Genomic DNA, 20,646 nt, shown 5'->3' on the forward strand with positions numbered 1-20,646 from the left:
AGATCCACTAAAAGAAATTACCTCAACCTTTCAAGGGAAATATGCAAAACCCCACAGCTAGTATCATCAATAATGGTGAAAGACTGACCACTGCATACCTACAGTCAAAAACAACACAACATTGTCCACTCTAACCACTTCTATCCTATGTTGTACTGGGGGATCTGGCATTTGCAATCAGCAAAGAAAAGAAACAGAAATAATCAGAACAGGAAAAAAGAGAAGTAAAACTATCTTGATTTCCAGAGAAATTTCTACCTAGAAAATCATAAGGAATCTGGGAAAAAAAATTATTGAAATAGTAATTTAACCATGATTAGAGCAAACAAGATCAAATATAAAATCAATTATAGGGCTTCGGATGTAGCTCAGTGGTAGAAAACTTGCCTAGTATGCAGAAGCCCTGGATTTTATCCCTAGCACCACAGGAAAACAACAATCAATTGTATTTATAAGTAACAGCAATAAACAAACAAAAACTATCTATTAATAATATCATTAACAATAACATCAGGAAATATTAATACACAAGGATAAGTCTGACAAAAGATATGTAGAATATATATACTAAAAACTACTAAACACTGCTCGAAGCAATTAGAAAAAAGTTAAATGGAGAGATGTAACATTTTCAGGATTCAGAATGAATATTCTGATGAAATATTAAGATGGTATTTCTCCCTCAATTCATCTACAGATTTAATACAATCACAAACAAATCACCAGCAGGTTTTCAGAGAATCTAGGGTTAGCATGAAGATGAACAAATCAATGCAGAAATAAAGAGAACTGATTTGGTGTGGCTGAATTTGGAAATGGGGTTTCTAAATAAGTAATGAAGTGAACTCAAAACAGTGAGGCCCTGATCTAATAGGATTAGCATTCTTATAAAGAGACACTAGGGCACACACACTTTCCCTCTCCTTCTCTCTTTCCTGTATGAGGACACAGGGAGAAAGAAGATACCTACAACTCTAGGGGAGAGCCCTTGCCAGTTACTGCCCCTGCTGGTACCTTGGCTTCCAGTTCTCAAAAATGTAAGCAAATAAATTTTGATTGTGAAAGCCACCTACTCTACTCTATTTAGTTATGGCCCAAGCAAAGTACTACAACAATGCAGTGATATTAGGAGGCAGAACAGTGATATTTTAAAAAAAGAACAGAGCTTTTCTTATACTACAACTGAATACTACTATTCTAGGACCTAAAAATATCTCTGCTGAAGAGCCAGCTTCACCACAGCTCAACCATATCACTCACCACACAAAATGCTGAGATGATTTAGCAATCGTTATAAATTCAAATAGTAACAAACAGCATTACTACCTCTAAATTTAACATTCATTCAAAAAATGTAATATGAAATAAATGGGTCCTAAATATTAAATCATTTCATGTTGTAAAATCATTTCAAAAGTAATATCAAATAATATTTTTATATGAGTCTTTCCAATATCTCTGAAGTAATTATTAAATATAATTAAAATTCCTAATTAAGAAATTCTTACCGTAACCCATTCCTTTGGTCAAAAGCAGGAATCATAGAGTTAGGATGCTCTGACATTAATGCAACAAGCAGCTGTAGGACATCCATTAGATTGTCATCCTGAAATTATTTCAGAAATTCAAAAAAATAAAAATGAGGAAAAAGTAACTTCTTTGAATACAGAATACTTTTGGAACAAGAGAAATTTCAACTTGAGAAAAATAAGTAGACGTAGCTTCCATACATTCTTGTTTTGAACACAATATATTCTCTAAATAATATACATTACCAAATACGCAGAGAATTTCTTAATCAAAATAATAAAATGCCCTGTAATCCTAGCTACTTGGGAGGCAGAGATCAGGAGGATACCTGTTTAAGGTCAGCCCGGGCAAACAAGTCCCAAGACCCTATCTCAAAAATATCCAACACAAAGCAGGGCTGGGAGAGTGGCTCAAGTAGTAAAGTACCTACATAGAAAATGCAAGGTGCTGAGTTCAAACCCCAGTACTGCCTAAATAATAATAATAATTTTAAAATACATTTTATGTTACAATAAATTATTCCCTAAAACATATTCTTCAAAACAGCAGATCTAACTTAATGGGGGTTTTTCTGTTTTGTTTTTAAGGAAGGTTTACATGTCAAGAAATTGGAGAAAAGGGAACTAAGTTGTTCTTTTTTGTTACTGAAAGGTATCAGAAGCTGAGCATGGTGGTATATGCCTGTAATACCAGCTACTAAAGAGGCAAGGCAGGAGGATCACAAGTTCAAGGCCAAGTTAGCAAGAGTCTATCTCAAAAACAAAAAGGGTTAGGAGCACAGCTCAAGTGGAAGAAAACTTGAGTATAAAGACCTGTGTGCAATCCCCTGTACCTTGTAGGAGGTAGAGGGAAGACACAGATGAACAGTGCATAGCAGAGTCTTTAATATGTTAATAAAAGTGGTTGTGAGTCTTGGTGAGTGTAGTAGGGGGTAACAGGATATGAATCATTTCCGAAATTTATTTAACCTAAAATATTTTATTCACTGTGCCTACCAAGAAACTGGTTCTAAAAAAACATTTTAGAGGAAATGACTATTAAACAGTTCTTTTGTATGGTCTGTTGTTAGTATTAAGATGAATGTAGTCAATAAAAGTTACTCAATCAACACACCACTATATCTGGTACAATTTGGTAACATTTACAGAACATCAACAGCATACATGACTTCTAGACTTCAAAACATCTTCATGGGATGTGGTTCAAGCAGTACAGCTCCTGCTTTGCAAGCATGAAGTCCTGAGTTCCAAAACTCCAACCCCAACAACAACAAAAAACAATCTTCATGAAAATCCTCACAATCTTTATTGGATATCCCGTATTACTAGAGTTAATAAAAGACAAAATCACCTACACCTACCATATTTCTAGGAATTTCAGCTGAAAATCTGACACTATTAGATTCAATTAGGAAAATCCAGAAAACAAAAGAACATAGTTCTCCAGAAGAAAATAATCATAACTCTCAGTGGTTTGAGCCAAATATAATAATTAATGAATTTAAGCCATTCTTTTATGTTCCAGTTAACAAAGACAGACAGATCTTTAGTTCTCAACTATTAATGATTAAAGAACACACTATTGCATTTTAAACAAATTTATTAATTCACAAAACCTGAATTATAATACAGGAATATAAATTATTATTTAAAATGTTGTGATATGGTATCCCATAATTTCTAAATTTTACTTAGTTACGCCACAATCTAATTGGATCACTTAATTACATTACACCTGGCATATATTGAGTTTTCATCACTAAGAAATTTAAAAAACAAAAAACAGATAGATATGTGAACCTATTTTATTTTCAACTTCCCCTTCAACTACTTAATTATAAATCCCCTTACAAATGAGTCATTTAATGGAACATTTGAATATGGAAAATCATTTTTAAAGTCCATTTTTACATTTGTTACACTAGTTCCTAGAAATACACAGAAAATATGCTCTGGTAGACATTTTATTATTAACTCAATAAAATCCCATTTTAACACCTTTTAAAGTCTTTCATGATTATTCTCAGAAACATCCTCTCATAATAAATGATATTTGAATGAAGATCTAAGATTCAGTTCCTAAACACACATATTTCCCATTACAGTTATACAATTAGTGAAGATTTCTTTGAGGTTTTTACTTTTTTTACAAAACCAGGGCTGGGGGCATGACTCAAGTGGTAGAATACCTGTCTAGCAAACACAGGGTCCTAAGTTCAAACCCCATAACTGTGAAAAAAATAAAACTTCATAATGAAGCTTAAAAGCTCAAATCCCAAAATATGAAATTCAAGTATTACCTCATGCATAGTCAGTAGATAATTAAGAATGGCCTGCAGTTCATCTTCCTTTACTCCAGAATCCTTTAGAGACATAATACAAGTATCTTATGCTTACACATGAAAAACATCTTTAAAAAAGAAAACCATATACATACATTTGTCAAGTTGGTCAGCTGTTTTTAATCTAAATAAAGAATGTAATATAGAATCTAAATTTAAAGGAAAAATTTGAGGAAGCACTAAAGACAGTCTGTAAGACTGTACAAAAATGAAGAGACTTGGTATCAGTACCTGTTCTCAACATCTTACACGAGTATCTATTTGGTAAAGCTACAGAATCCTGAAGTACCAAAAATAATAAATTATGATAAATGAAAGTATAATTCCATATGTCTACTCCTCTACAGAAGGTAACTTTTTCACTTAAAGTTAAATTTGGAGAATAAAATGAACAATTTTACTGCATGACAAAATGTCAAGTACCTAAAAGATGAATAGTAAGTTCACCAGAAAAAAAATTGTACTTTTTAAAATGAGCTCAGAAACTAGATTCATCTATATCAATTTTAACTCAAAATGGATCAAGGATCTTAATATCAGACCACAAACTCTAAAGTTGGTACAGGAAAGAGTAGGAAATACTCTGGAATTAATAGGTATAGGCAAGAACTTTCTCAATGGAACCCCAGCAGCACAGCAACTAAGAGATAGCATAGATAAATGGGACTTCATAAAACTAAAAAGCTTCTGCTCAACAAAAGAAATGGTCTCTAAACTGAAGAGAACACCCACAGAGTGGGAGAAAATATTTGCCAGCTACACATTAGTCAAAGGACTGATAACCAGAATAGATAGGGAACTTAAAAAACTAAATTCTCCCAAAATTATTGAACCAATAAAGAAATGGGCAAGTGAACTAAACAGAACTTTCTCAAAAGAAGAAATTCAAATGGACAAAAAACACATGAAAAAATGCTCACCATCTCTAGCCATAAAGGAAATGCAAATTAAAACCACACTAAGATTCCACCTCACACCTGTTAGAATAGCCATTATTAGCAACACCATTAACAACAGGTGTTGGCGAGGATGTGGGGAATAAGGAACCCTCTTACACTGCTGATGGGAATGTAGACTAGTACAACCACTCTGGAAAAAAATTTGAAGGCTACTTAAAAAGCTAAACATTGATCTACCATTTGATCCTGCAATACTACTCTTGGGGATATACCCAAAAGACTGTGACACAGGTTACTCCAGAGGAACCTGCACACCCATGTTTATTGCAACACTATTCACAATAGCCAAGTTATGGAAACAGCCAAGATGCCCCACCACTGACGAATGGATTAAGAAAATGTGGTATTTATACACAATGGAATTTTATGCAGCCATGAAGAAGAATGAAATGTTATCATTCGCTGGTAAATGGATGGAATTGGAGAACATCATTCTGAGTGAGGTTAGCCTGGCCCAAAAGACCAAAAATAGTATGTTCTCCTCATATGCGGACATTAGATCAGGGGCAAACACAACAAGGGGATTGGACTTTGATCACACGATAAAGCGAGAGCAAACAAGGGAGGTATGAGGATAGGTAAGACACCTAAAAAACTAGGTAGCATTTGTTGCCCTCAACACAGAGAAACTAAAGCAGATACCTTAAAAGCAACTGAGGCCAATAGGAGAAGGGGACCAGGAACTAGAGAAAAGGTTAGTTCAAGAGGAATTGACACATGCACAGGAAATCAATGCGAGTCAACTCCCTATATAGCTATCCTTGTCTCAACTAGCAAAGGCCCTTGGTCCTTTCTATTATTGCTTATACTCTCTCTTCAACAAAATTAGAGATAGGGGCAGGGTAGTTTCTGCCGGGTAGCCAGAGGGGGCAGGGGGAGGGGGGTAAGAGAGGGGACTTGGGAAGGGGGGAGAAATGACCCAAACACTGTATGCACATATGAATAAAATAAAAATTAAAACAAAATAAAATAAAATGAGCTCAGAATGGAAATGTTCAACATACTCTATCAGTATTTTAACCATAAAACAAAGTTCCTATTTCAAATACACACACACACACACACACACACACACACAAACAGGTCCTCTTGCCATAATCTCATGTGATAACTAATAAAGCAATCATAAAAAAGAAAACAATCTAAGGAAATATTGAATGAAATATTGGCAACAAAAACACTTATATACAGCTATCTTATAAAACTAAATGCTTTCTTGAAAAATAATATTCAATTTTACTTTAGCTATAATACAATGTGATCGTTCCTAAAGGCTGATACACCTATTTGGCACATTTATGCAGGAATACTACTTGAAACATGAATGTTTTAATTACAAGAAGTTCCTTAACAATGAAACCTCATTTAGAAGCTTCTTGGCTATAGCACTGCCAGTATCTAATATTTAAAAGAAACTCAGTATATATTTCCTGAATGAAAAAAGGAATACCCTTGAACTCACACAAAAATTTATATAACATTACTGCAATTACCAATCTCTTATTCTCCAGCAACTTATAGAAACAAGAACTAAAAAAATAAGGAAACAAACATCTTTCAAAGAAATTTTTAATGTATAACTTGACTAACGAAGAATAAAACTGCCAGGTATTGTGGTATATGCCTGCAATCCCAGCTGCTCACAGGCAGGAGGATCTTGAGTTCAAGGCTAACCAGGGAAAACTCAGTGAGACCTTATCTCAAAATTCAAACAAAGCCACAGAGATGTGGCTCAAGCAGTAAAAGGGTTTGGTTGGCAAGTGCAAGATCTCAAGTTCAATCCCAATACCATAAATTAAAAAAATGGTATTTTATGTGAAATTATCATCTCCAATACGCAGCACACCATAGGGTAAGAAATATAAACTCACCTTCATCACTAATTGCTTAATGAACATCAGTAAGAATGCTCGTAGAGAAAGTATTTCTTTTTGACTGGGTCGTGGTCCATCTTTACAAAAAAATAACACCCATTTAGCATTTTAAAGACCTCACAGCTATCTAAAGTATAAAATTCTCATTCCCAATAGCTTTTCCATTTATTTGTATGAAACATAAAAGATCAGTCTTGTCAAGAAAAATTGCCCCTTTTATTTCTCTTGAAAGACAAGCATTTAATCTCTCATGCGATCATATACAAAATATTCCAAGTGTACAAAATAGGTTATGTTGAAACTACACTAATCAAATTTGTACTATGGATAAGTCAAAAGATTTTTTTTTAAAAAAAAGTGACAAATGAAATTTATATTCAATAATAAAATGCATTTATATTTTGTTCTGAAAGTGTTAACGCAGTAAGAGAAGTCTGCCAAAAAAAAAGAAAATCTAAACTTTGAACTTTAATATTATATGTGAATTCAGTATGAAAACAACCTTTTCTCCTGTTGTCCCTTGTGGAAGCTGTTATTAAAATCTCAAAACTATGCTGTATCACACAGTATTGTTCATAAAGAAAGGAACATTATACGGACTGCCTCTGACATCTCCTTCTGTGCTTGAGAAAGTCCTTGGTCACACATGGCTCACATTAAGTCAATTTTCATGTCTCAAGCATGTAATTCCCAAGTTCAAAGCTTGTGAAACCAAATACCCATTATTCTAAGATCCTGAATTAGATACCTATTTGCCTTATGTATTCTACTATTTTCCTCCACTAATCACTTTTTACAGCCAGGTCCTAGACCACCAAAGAGAAAAACAGGACCATCATGACCTTGAATAGGCCAAGTAAAAAGGAAGAAAATTGTTTAGAATTTGTTCCACATGATGATTACTAAACAAAGAACAGGGTAAAGAGTTAGAACAAAATCACAAAATTTGCCCAGCTCTCTTTTGAAGTATGAGACTTTCCCAAGGTCACTAGTTAGTTAAAAAATGAAGGCCAGAACACAACATGATACTCTGGAGCACCATGGAAGCATCGTCAGAAGCTCTGCCATAGCTCAGTATACCACATCCTTGCCAACCTAAATAAATCATGCGTTTCTTTGTGTCCTCACTGCTTTCTAACTTTAGATACTGTGTTCTCTGAGAATAACCTGAGTTTACTTCAAAGATTACATAAACAGTATATGGAAGCATGAGAACTGTCTGTATTACTCACCAAGCCTTTGACTACAAGTGAATGTACATTGCTTGGTGCCCCAGACCCTATTTCCTCATTTCAACGGGCACATGATCAATCAGACAATGAGCAACAAGAAGACTAAAATACTTTTCCTGAAAACACCTGATAAAGGAAGACGCTCTTTTGCTGCAGTTAAGGCTGTGAGAATATGAAGGTAAGCTAGCTGCTTGCTACTACCAAGGGAGAGAACACATGAAAACAACTAACACAGAACGATTAGCAAATACAGAGGCAAAGTAGGTCCTACAGCTGTATTCTGAACCCCTGCACCAAACTGTACTTCAAAGTGCCACTTTATTCTCTCTTTTTTGATACAAGCAAGTTTGAAGCAGATTTTGCAAAAGTACATGCAAATTTTATTTTTACTCTTTCCATGAACTACTGACATGGCAAATATTGTTTAGTAACTCAGTCCTGCTGATACAGGAAAATACTGAAATTTTATAATTTCATTATATCTTTATTAGAAGTGGATACCCCCCACTTCTATAAGAATTCTGCATCTCCCCCAAACACTGTTTCCAATGAATCTCACTGAGATAAATAATCTCAGTGAAATAGCAGTAACTCATTAAAAGTTTCTGCTCATTTGCTCGGATGCCTTACAACTAACCTAGCATATTTGCTCCCCAAACAACTCACATGAGAGAAGTAGCAGATTACTAACCTCTGACAACCACAATTTGGAAGAAATGATTAAAACTGTTAATGAGATTATAATAAAATTTTGCCATGATGAGATTTAGAAAAACTTCCTAAATAGTACATTACTGGTTTCAAAACAATCCTGGCTTGCCATAGTAACATAACAAATGGACATCAAGGATCTACCTAATCCCTTGGGGGTGATACCACTTCGGTCCTGAGGATTCACTGCCCAGTAGTAGTACTTCAGCGTGTGCATGATGAGAAGCACTGTTCCTACTCTCCTTATAGTGTTGTATATGTTGACTGTACCAATGAATTCAGTGGACAGGTAAGTATACAGCATCAACTGAACCTACAAAACCAAAATGAAGAGGTTAAATCAAAAAAGCTCATTAGCATTTTACTCCATTTCCATTAATACCTGAAAACAAACTCCAGTAGCACCAAAAAAAAAAGAACTTTAAGTGCTACCCGACCACTCTGCACACTTCATCTTCACACAAAACTGAGTGAAATCATGGCTCTCACCGATTTTATTCTGCTCTCCTACTGAAGTCAGGAATCTTTCATTTTATTGTTAAATATGTATTAAAAAGACCTAGAAAATATTTTTTTTAATACAGATGTCAGGGCTGGTAGAACAGCTCAAATGGTAAAGTGCCTGCCTAGTAAGCAGGAGGCCTTGAGTTCAAACCCCATCACTGCTCAAAAAAAGAAAATATGCTCAATATTAGAAAACACTCAGAACCAAAGAAATCCACATTAAAAATACAAATGTCTCAGAGGGGCAGAAGGAGGAAGTGGCCCAAACAATGTATACATATGTGAGTAAATGTAAAAACGATAAAATAAAAATAATATATAAATAAAAAATAAAAACTGGACATCACATGCAAAATAAAATTTCAGTTAAGGCATGAAAAAAAAGTACAGATGTCTGGGGCTGGGAGTATGGCGCAAGTGGTAAGAGTGTCTGCCCAGTAAGCACAAGTTCAAACCCTAATACCACCAAAATTAACTAACTAAATAAATAAACAAACACTTAAAATAATGATGCCTGAATCACACCCCAGTTTAATGAAATCAAAATCTGGGGGGAGGAAGTGAAATTTTAGTTTTGTCTTTAAAATCCTTTCCCAGTTGATCTGTCTCAACAGCCAAGACTGAGAACCACTGCTCTCAAGAACCTTTGGTACCTGACTATCCACTGAGGATATTTGAGTTTCTAACTCAGAAAACCTTTCTATGGCCATACCACCCTGAACACACCCAATCTTGTCTAAATCAGAAAACCTTCCTAGAAAGGCGAATTGACACGAAGGCTTAACGTAAGATAAAGGACTACTTCATTCCAAAAATAACAGGAAACCATTTAAAGTTGGGAGACTAAGAAACCATCTGATGAGAGTGGTATGTTAAGAACATACAGGAATTCTGGCAGAAAATTGATAAACTAGACAAAGAAACACAACATTGGAGAAAGTCTACTGAGAATAGCAAACACTGTGGTAAAAGAAAAATACAACCTAATAGCTACATTCAGAGATGAATGAAAGTGAAGACCTCAAGATTAAACATGGCAATTGTGAATAAATCTTCCCTCACTCATTATGCAATCCAATAAGAACACAAACTGTGTAATACCTATCTTTCTCACTAATTCTAAAATCTGTGAGGGCAAGAATCAAGTCTGTCTTGTTCTCTACTCTACCCATAGTGCTCAGCATGAAGTAGTCACTCAACAAATACTTACTAAGTAAAACAAAGGACCTATTGTAGGTAAAAAAATTCCAGTCTCTTTCTAGGTCATTAAAAAGACAGCCTCTGAGCAGAGCTAAGATAAATGAAAATTATAAAACATTATTGATTCCTTTTTCCAAAGCAAAAGTTGATTCATACATCTCTGCCTTAAACTTACTTTAGCAACCATAGGTGGATTTATTAGGAAGCTAATGAAGCTTAAATTTTATGACCACTTATGTATACATGCTCCTTCCAAAAATCTAAGGCTAGTCTTGGATGCATTATAATTTTATGCTTTTTCTTAAAGAGCTCCCTCCCACCCTAGCAAACCACAAAATCTGGATCTATCACTTGTTATAACTATCTTTATAATAAAGTAAAAGCAAATAAAACCCTCATGGATGTACAAAACAGAGAGCTGCAACAGAAGGCAAGTTTAGTATCAACTGCAAATTCTAAAAAGGAAATTAAGAAATGTTCTTAAAAAGGAGAAGGTAAGAAACAAAGTTCAATAATATTAAGAACCTAAAGAAATCATATGATGAAATGAAGAAAATATTCCCCTACAACTAAGTATCTAATAAGAAGATTACTGACAACTTCAAAAGAGACAAAATATGCTGGTTAGTAAGACAAAAAAGTGTCTACTAAAAGATTTAAAAAGCAACTTGAAACAATCCTTGAAAAGAAGTAAGACTGAAGGTCATGAAAAAGAAAGAGGTCAAATCTAACCTGGAGATAAAAAGCTACAACCTCCAGCTGCCTCCTCTGATTATTTCCAAATGGCAATCAGGGTCAGCAGCTGTTTTTCTCTTTAACATTTGAAAAGACCAGCTGAAAATAAGATATTATGACTCTAGAGAAGCAAGAAAGTCTGCAGGCATTTTTTGCTGACAACTAAAATAAGTGTGTGCTATTCCAACCAAACAATGATAGTCACAGCAAGAGGATGAAAGGGGAGGGGAAGAAGGGGAAAATAATGGATTTGGATTTGAAATACCACACACCTAACAAAAACCATAGATAATGTGGACATAATTGTGCAATGTAATCAAGAATTTCTTGAGCTGGTGGAGTGGCTCAAGTGGTAAAGTGTGAGGATCTGAGTTCAATCCCCAGTACTGCCAAAAAAAAAAAAAAAAAAACCAATTTCTCTACTTCAAGATCTGCTTAATAACAGTACTACTAAATTATTAGGACTGTTTAATGCACCAGGATTTATTAAAGATTTTGTCCATTACTTTACCACAAATTCATTTATATTCACATAGCAGTAACTGGTTTGTTGTCACAGTACTAAAAATTTAGTTGGTACAAATATAGTGTATTGCTATAATTTGAATTAATGTAAAATTAAAATGATTTGATCATGCTGTCAAGGAAAGGGTAATATTTCAGCTAATACCTATAAGAATGAAACTCAGTTCATCACATTGCTATAGGGCAAAAGTGTAAAGAAAAGTAGCGTGGTGGAGATCAATCTGTTAAGAAATGGAATTTTATATGCAGTGGAATAGACCTACAGCTGTGAGGAAAGATATTTCCACTGGAACATTCCACCCTTGGAATAAAATAAAATATTAACATAAGAAAATAAAGACTATAGCTCTATTTTTTTTTAAATATCAACGATGGTTCAAGAGAGAGAGAGAGATTGATTTTGATTTACTTCCAAATATTCCTGAAAAGCAAAAATGTACCTTTGGTCAAAAAAGGCAATTTACAAAAACTTTATGTACTACTAGTATGTAAAAGGATAAAAGAAAATCCTCATTAATTATCACTTTTCTCAGGCATAGAAAACTTAGCAAAGACAGTAAAATAAAAGCAATTCTGTATTACCTTTGCTGGGGTATGAATCCATATGGCAGGGTTAAGAAGAATGTGATCACACAATTGCTTGAGTAGGGGCATCCCATTCTGCAGATTGCTCAGATATTTGGAAAATGCGAGACAAAGTTCAAGTACTGCTCTGCTGACATGGGATTTGGAAGACTGGGAGAAAAAAAATGTTTAAAGGTTACTACTAACCCACAGCAAGGTAAGTAAATTAAAGGCTGTTAACAGCAGAAAAAAAGTTGGTCCACAAAGTACACTCAAAGCTAAAGATGGCATGAGGCTTACTACCACACTTCTTTAATAGAGGAATGGAAGCAAGGGGAAGCAACCAAATGCTATTTTAAGTAATTTTTCTAAAACCAAAGCAACATACTTGCAGACAAATTTTCTTAATCACTTAGAAGAACAAGTACATGCCTGCAAATTAAGAATCAAAATCATAAATATTTCATACTTTACCTTCTCAAGACTATATCCAATTACTAAGAAACCCTTGCAGGCAAGCATCTGCTCCTGCATAGCAATTGAGTTCTTCAACAACTCCATGATGAACGCCAGCAAGGTTGTACTAGGATAAGGAAAAAGGCACTGTTTTGAAAAGGATTATTCTATTTTTTTAAATCAGGTTAAATAGATGTCACCTTCCATTTATCTTTTAATAGGACGTTCTCCATTTCAGGGAAGGGGTGTAGCTCAGTGGTACAGTGCTTGCCTAGCATATGTCAGGTCCTGGATTCAATCCCAGACATCACAAAAAAAAAAGTTCTCCATTACAAAGAAACTGAAGTTCTATTTCTGAACTAAATTTCTAATGTAGGACTAGATTTACACAAATATTTACTTTATATACTATATCACAAACATTAGTGAGTAACTTAGAAAGCATATGATAAACATGTACTATATAGAGAAAAATGAACAATGTCCAAAAAACAAGTAATAGAAATGATAAATAACTTAGATAAGCATTATAGTCAAACCTGTAGAAGCAGTATACAAAAGGAGGAAAAAGAGCACACAGACAAAGGTTTAAATCCTCAACATGTCAGCCCCCAGACTGGCCTACAGTGCATGAAGGGAAGATAAGAAAGTAAAGTTAAAGGCTGAAGGCGTGGGTCAGGCAGCAGAGCACCTGCCTGGCAAGACAAAGCCTTGAGTTCAGGAACAGCAAAGAAAGAAAGAAAAGCAAACCTGGACACAAACTTGAGGACCTTCAACACTAATTTAAGAAGTATGTTCACTTTAGCAACAGGAAAATCATTAATTCTCCAGTCTTGAAGAATTTTAAAAGAGAATAGGGGCTATAATCATTCTGTACTACCCACAATACTTAGAGCTATCACAAAGAGAAAGGAACAAGATTAGCCAGCCTATTACGGCCTATTACGGCCTTCTCAAAGGCTCTGAGAGTCCCACAGATAAAGCAAAAATGGCAGCCAGTCTCCTCCTCCATTGCAGAGTTGTAGCTGCCAGTCATTCAGTAAGAATGTTGAAAAGTTGGAATAAAAACAAAAGACAGAAGGGGGAAGAGGGAGGGAGGCAAGGAAGGAGGGAGTAAAGGAGAGAGGTAGGAGGGAAGAAGGAAGGAAAAAGGAAGAAAGAAGGAAGGAGGAAGGAAGGAGAACTGAGCTGTATTAAAATAGGACAAAAAAATTCTACTAAATTTCTATAAATTCTTGACTGTTAGTATGTCAAGGGTAATTTAATTCTTTAATATACAGTTAGCAAGATAGGCATAGTGGTACAAACCTGTGTTCCTAGCTACTCAGGAGGGTAAGGCAGGAGGATATCAAGTTTGAGGAGGCTAGCCTGAGCAACATAGAAAGACATCAACATATATACATATGCATGTATACATAAACAGCAGTTAGCCAGTACATAGAAAGCCACCAACACATCCCATACATACATAAATAAATAGCAGTTTGCCAATACTAGATCTGACACCTCATTCCTTTTTAGAGGAAAAAAAAGAACTTCTGTTGCTTAAAAATGAACTAGAAAAAATTATTCATTATTAAGCGTATATATTAGTAGTAGATATCAAATTGTGTATAAAAGGAGAAATCAAAGAAAAGAATTTTTTAAAAGATGAGAATGGAAAAGTCATTTAAATTTCTCAACTAATAAATGAAACATAATTACTTCACTACAATATAGTTTCACTATAATACATATCCATGAGAAATTCATATAATTAGACACTGTCTCAAGCAAACAAACAAAAAAGGCACTCACCAGATAGTCAAGTCAACCTCATCAGATAAATATTGCCTATAATCCAACTGTGCAAAAAGGGGAAACAGCACTTGTACACCTCCAATTGAATGCATGGCGCTCTGGATGGAATGAGTTAAAATTGCCTTCACATCCTTGGAAAATAAAAAACACAATAAAGCTTTCAATGATTTCTTTTCTAAAACAATTAAAAATAAAGCACAATAGGAACTGCAAGAACACTAAAAACACGACATTCCATGTGTTTAACAGATGCTACCTAATTACACCTTAATGATTCATTAAAAATTTCTATTAGATCTATTCCTAAAAGAACAGTACCTGGAGCATAAGTGCATGTGGCGAATGAACAAAAATTGAAGGGTTGTCCTTAGGAGATGACTCAAGGCACAGCTGAGCATCTGTAGCCCGTGGGTTATATGTGAAGGCAATGGCACTAGAGAGTTTCCCATCGTACAATAAAAGTTTGTGATGCTCAGCTAGAAAAAGGTCACTTTCTGCTTTGAACTTAAACGTACCCTGTGAGTTAATAAAATAGAGAACAATTAAGGTGATCTACCACACAAGATAAATCTAAAAATACATCAACACAGATATAAAAATTTAAGGAAATATGATACTGTTAACTTTTCTAACAATATCAAATAAAAGGATTCCTCCATATAATGTTACTCTTTACCACCATGAATTTCTCTCTTGACACTACTTTTGCTGAATCAGGTAAGTTTTAACATGTCATATTTTCATTTCCATTTGTCAAGATAATTTCTTATTTTCCTTGCCACTTCTGCTTTGACCCATCGATTATTTAAGGTACATTGTTTAATTTCGAAATATTTGTGGAGTTTCCAGATTTCCTTAGATTTCTAGTCTCATTCCACTGTGGTCAATAAAGGTGACTGGTGTGATTTCAATTTCCTTAAATTTGTTACTACTTGTTTTGTAGCCCACCACACAGCCTGTCCTGAGAATGGTCTGTGTGCATTTGAGAAAATATGCATTGTACTGTTGCTGTGTGCAACGTTCTGCATAAGCCTGCTAAGTCTAACTGGTCTACCTGCTGTTCTTTTTTTTTAGTTTTTTATTAATTCATTCACATGTGCATACATTGTTTGGGACATTTCTCCCCCCTGCCCCCCATTCCCTCCCTCTCTCCCCCACCCCCCCTCACTTCCAGGCAGAACCTGTTCTGCCCTCTTCTCCAATTTTGTTGAAAAGAAGGCATAAGCAATAATAAGAAAGACAAAGCGTTTTTGCTAGCTGAGATAAGTATAGCTATACAGAGAGATTCCTAGCATCGCTTTCATGTACAAACGTGTTACAACCCAAACTGATTCATCTCTACCTGACCTTTTCAGTAGTTCCTGATCACCTTCCCATATTGACCTCTGTTGTGTTAAGGTTTCGTATTAGCTCCTCTGCAGTGGGGACATCAAACACTTTCATGTTTTGGGTTTCCTACCTATTCCCATTCCTCCCGTATGTGCTCTCCCCAAGTCCAACAACAGTATTGCATTTGCCCTAGATCTAAAGTCCACATTTGAGGGAGAACGTACGATTTTTGGCCTTCTGAGCCTGGCTAACCTTGCTCAAAATGATGTTCTCCAGTTCCATCCATTTGTTTGCAAATAATAAGATTTCATTTTTCGTCACAGCTGAGTAAAATTCCATTGTGTATAAATACCACATTTTCTTGATCCATTCTTCAGTGTGGGGCATCTTGGTTGTTTCCATAACTTATCTATTGTGAATAGCGCTACAATAAACATGGGTGTGCAGGCGCCTCTGGAGTAATCTGTGTCGCATTCCCTTGGGTATATCTCCCAGGACTGGTATTGCTGGATCATCCACTGCTGTTCAAATCCTCTGTTTGCTTACTGATCTTCTGTATGGTTGTTCTATCCACTATTGGAACTTGATTACTAAAGTTTCTTACTATTACTGTATTGTGAATAGCCATGAAATAGAAACAACTAGGTGTCCACTAACAGATAAATGGATGAAAAATATACGGTATATATACAAAAAAGAATAGTATTCAGTTATTTAAAAAGATGAAATTTGTCATTTCTGATACCATTTGTCATTTCTGATGGAACTGGTGGACAAAGGTTAAGTGAAATAAGCCAGGCACAGACAAATACTGCATGATCTCATTCATATGTGGACTCTAAAAAATACTGATCTCTTACAAGCTGAGAGTAGAATAATGGTATGATGGTTACCAGAGACTAGGGAGAGTAGTGAGGAGAGAGAGAGATAGAGAAAAGTTGACCAGTGGGTACTAAGTTATATAGTTGAACAGGATAAAGTTCTGGTGTGCACAGTAAAATAACTATGCACCTCAAAAAAGCTAGAAAAAAGGATTTTTAATGTTTTCACCATAATGAAATGATAAATGGCCAGGTGTGGTGGTGCAATCCCAGCTACTCAGGAGGCAGAGGTAGGAAGACCACAGACTGAGGCTGGTCTCAGCAAAAGCATGAGACACTATTAAAAACAAACTAAAGCAATAAGAGCTGGGAACGTGGTTCAAGTGGTACACCCAAGGCCCTGATTTCAATCCCCAGTACTGTCTCCCACCCCTACCCCAGAAAAAAAAGAAAAAAGAAATACTAAAGGAGACAGATATGCTTTGAGGTTTACACAGGATAGGTGTATTGATGGATGAATGGATGGATGGATGGATGGATGGACAGATAGATACAGATATACAGATATGTCTATATGAACATTACGTAACATGTATGTAGGTATAGGTAGGTAGGTAGGTAAATATATATAAATACCTAATCATATGGTACCACATGAGTAGCTACAATCTTACATGTCAACTTTTAAAAGATAGGACATCATCAAAAGAAATGAAGCATGAAATAAAACTGAAACTCAAGCTCATTCATAGCTTGCTCAGTGCCCCACATAGGTCAAGTATACCATATTTCTCTCAAAACTCTGAAGCATCCTTAAGACCCCTCTGACATCCCGCAGGTACTTCTGGTAACTCTGATGTATAATTTAACTACTCAAGGTGAACCTCCCCATGCATAACCCACATGGAGCCCAATGAACACTAGCTAAGCAGTGAACACTAAATAAAGTACCTTGTATCCCAGACCCAACTGGTAAATAGCAAAAATCTGAGCTGCATTAAGAGCATCACTGAAAAGGTAAACCGAGGTCATCTGGCCACAGAATACTCTGTTAGCATCTGCTGTTTCCGAAGAGCCCAGGAAACATTTGTCAAAGGTCTGTAAAGAAAACAGAAGGTTATAAAAAAAAAAAACTATACCTTCCAGGAATAATAAACACCTGCATTGGTGTAAATATCTTGTCCTTTCTAAACTATGTTTGAATAGAACAGTAATTCATTTTGCATTTCACTTCACTCACTGCTGTCTAGAGTACAGATCTGAACAGATACCATGTAAAAGGAGATAACACAAGTTTTCCAAAATACAGTAAGTACAACTGAAGACAATTTGGGGGTGAAAAAAAAAAGGAATCAGGGAAATCATTACAGCTCTGCAGGTTTCTAGCTGAGCAACCAAAAATTCAAAAAGAAGAGCATGTGTTGCCACAGCAAGCAAAATAATGAGCTTGGTTAGGGACTTATTGAATCAGCTTTCTCTCTGAGCCCTTTCATATATTAAAAAAGAGATTGCTGACATTCATTGCTTGCACATCCTTTGCAATGCACTCTAACAGATCTCTGTACCTTATCACATTTAATCATCACAACAACCTGCTGGGGTACATACCACTTTTTGCCCATTTTCAGGTGGAAAAAATCTGAGGCTGTGGACTAAGTATCATGGTATAATCAATAACTGACAGAATTGGGATTCAAAATTAAGTATGTCTGATATAACACTCTGAGTTCTTAAGGTTAATGTTATGTAATATGTATGTAGGTGTAGCAAAGAGTGAATGTGGATGGGTGGTAGAGTTTGTGGTAATATTCTTTAGGTTTTTGGATTTTTTTAAAGTTTTCTATAAAATGAATGTTGTTAGGGAAAAGTAAGACCATTTCTAATTTCATTCTAACCTATCTCTTTGAATGCTGAAAACCATATAAATATTTATGGGCCTTTATCATCTCACTCATTCATAAAAATGATCAGAGCCCTATAGTAAAGCTAAAATTTATTTTGATCAGAGAACCAATGACCCAAATGGCGTTAGGATATAGCCACTGATACATATAAATCCTTATATCTGCTCTATCCAGAATAATTTTGGCAGTAATATTTTGAAACTACTTACATCACTGGTATTGACAAACCATGTGATCTCTCCATAGGAGGCGAGCTCGCCATTCACGTAGCATCGAAGCTCACTGTTCTTCCATCGGTTATAAATGTGAACTATAGTTACCATGTACCACTGGAAAAGCAAAAAATTACTTTCCCAATAATTAAGTAAAAATGGTAAACTATAACTAATCTTAAAAATAAAATTAAAGTACCTTTATTAAATCCAGTATCAACTTCTAGAACAAAATTTATTCAGGAAGGTCCTTGACTAACAAGAACTTAATTGCTAAATAATTTTTCCAACCTTTTAATATAAATTTTCAAACATACTCCAAAAATCTACTAGTTTCTTTCAAATGTGAAAAGTTTCCCATGTATATGACTACATACCTATCTACACATTTTGTTGATGAATCATTTACTAATCTCTAAATTTTAAGGTACAAAAGAAAACATATTAAATTTGCACTACTAAAACAATTACCACTGGTATCTTCTCTTTGTATTTTCCTTATATTCTGTAAGTAACTAAATATCCAATCATTTTATGATCCAAATCAGTGAGGTTAACAATTATCTACTGATTGACACTCCATTTTTGAAACAGTTAAACTGGGTTGCAAAATACCATGTTATATGAGTACCATTAAAATAGAGCACTCTGAGAGCTCACAGAGCTTATTAACATAACTACTGCTCCGTAAGATTACATACATACCTTTTGTGGCTTGAAATCAAATTTCACACAATGTTGAAACCCTTTTCCTTTTGATTTTATTGATGTTATAATCAAACAGCCTCCAACAAAATGAGCAGAATAACCAAGACCTTTGCTGGTTCTGAAACTATGAAGAATAGGTTTTGATTTTTTACCTATAAATATACTCATTTTCAAAGCCAGACCTTAACACTAATCAGTTATAGAAATACATACCAATACAAATAGGGTTTATCCTTATCTACATTGATGTTATTTACAGGATCCAGCCTCAGCCAGGTGTGAAAAGTAAAACCATTCTGGTATGGCCACTTGGCTATGGGAGGTAATGCAATAGCCTAAATGAAGGAACAATGAATTACTGACTTGCATGAAAAATCTTATCATTGAAATCATGAAAATGAGACTTTATGATGTTATATATATATATATTTACATATATATATATTTCTACTAAATATTACTTTATGTCATGACTAAAATATCTGAAAGCAGAGTCTAAAAGATTTTTTTAAACTTTTGAATTTTCCCAAAGTAATGATAATTTGATTAAATGAAAGCAACATTCAGTGTAACCTACAAGAAACACAAATCATATCTACTTCATTTCTTACAACAAACATATCCAGAGATTAAAATTAAGAAAGATAGGCAGTGATATAAAATTAGAAATCTGATAAAAAGAGAAAATTTGATAAAGACAGACAAGAATGGAAAGAAAAAAGTTAAAGAAAAAGCTTGGTAAAAGTTTCTTTTTATAAACCACAAGTGTAAAACTAAAGAGGATTAGTTCATTAAAAATTTTCAAATTTCATTCAAAAGTCATTTTACTAATGGCTTCCCATTCCGTTTAAATTTTTATTTAAAAGATCAAATTATACAATGGAACGTATCTTAAATAGCCAGTCTTTAAAAGGAAGAACAAAATTGGATGACTTATACCACCAAATTGAAAACCTACCTCAGGCCTGGAGGTGTGGCTCAAGTGGCAGAGCATCTGCCTAACAAGCACAAGGCCTGAGTTCAAGGCCTAGTACCACCAAAACAAAAGCAAAACAATAAAAGTAATTTAATTTAAAAAAAAAAAAACTACTAGAAAGCTACAGTAATGAAGACTATGTGGTACTGGTGTAAGGTCTCTGTGACCTTAGGTTGTCAAGCCCTAATTAATTATGCCACCAAAAGCACAAGTCACAAAAGAAAGTACATACACATTGAACTTCACAGAATTATAAACTGTCCTT

General features: G+C 34.7%; 1 protein-coding gene across 5 annotated transcripts in view; it reads right to left on the reverse strand.

The window, feature by feature from the left end:
• Positions 1-20,646, reverse strand: part of Lrba (LPS responsive beige-like anchor protein) — a 615,537-nt gene that overhangs the window by 511,790 nt on the left and 83,101 nt on the right. For 4 of the 5 annotated variants that reach the window (XM_074041265.1, XM_074041267.1, XM_074041264.1 and 1 more), the window contains exons 6-17: positions 19,619-19,740; positions 19,403-19,529; positions 18,695-18,814; positions 17,533-17,679; positions 14,750-14,947; positions 14,429-14,562; positions 12,650-12,758; positions 12,194-12,346; positions 8,792-8,960; positions 6,702-6,781; positions 3,830-3,892; positions 1,509-1,606 (exon numbers count right to left, since the gene is read on the reverse strand). In XM_074041265.1, coding sequence (XP_073897366.1) covers positions 1,509-1,606; positions 3,830-3,892; positions 6,702-6,781; positions 8,792-8,960; positions 12,194-12,346; positions 12,650-12,758; positions 14,429-14,562; positions 14,750-14,947; positions 17,533-17,679; positions 18,695-18,814; positions 19,403-19,529; positions 19,619-19,740 — 1,520 coding nt within the window. The remainder of the gene's footprint in view (positions 1-1,508; positions 1,607-3,829; positions 3,893-6,701; positions 6,782-8,791; positions 8,961-12,193; positions 12,347-12,649; positions 12,759-14,428; positions 14,563-14,749; positions 14,948-17,532; positions 17,680-18,694; positions 18,815-19,402; positions 19,530-19,618; positions 19,741-20,646) is intronic. The other variant, XM_074041269.1, reaches the window with a different exon arrangement.

The sequence above is a fragment of the Castor canadensis genome, chromosome 9 (genome assembly GCF_047511655.1).
Source record: "Castor canadensis chromosome 9, mCasCan1.hap1v2, whole genome shotgun sequence".
NCBI classification, from domain to species: Eukaryota; Metazoa; Chordata; class Mammalia; order Rodentia; family Castoridae; genus Castor; species Castor canadensis.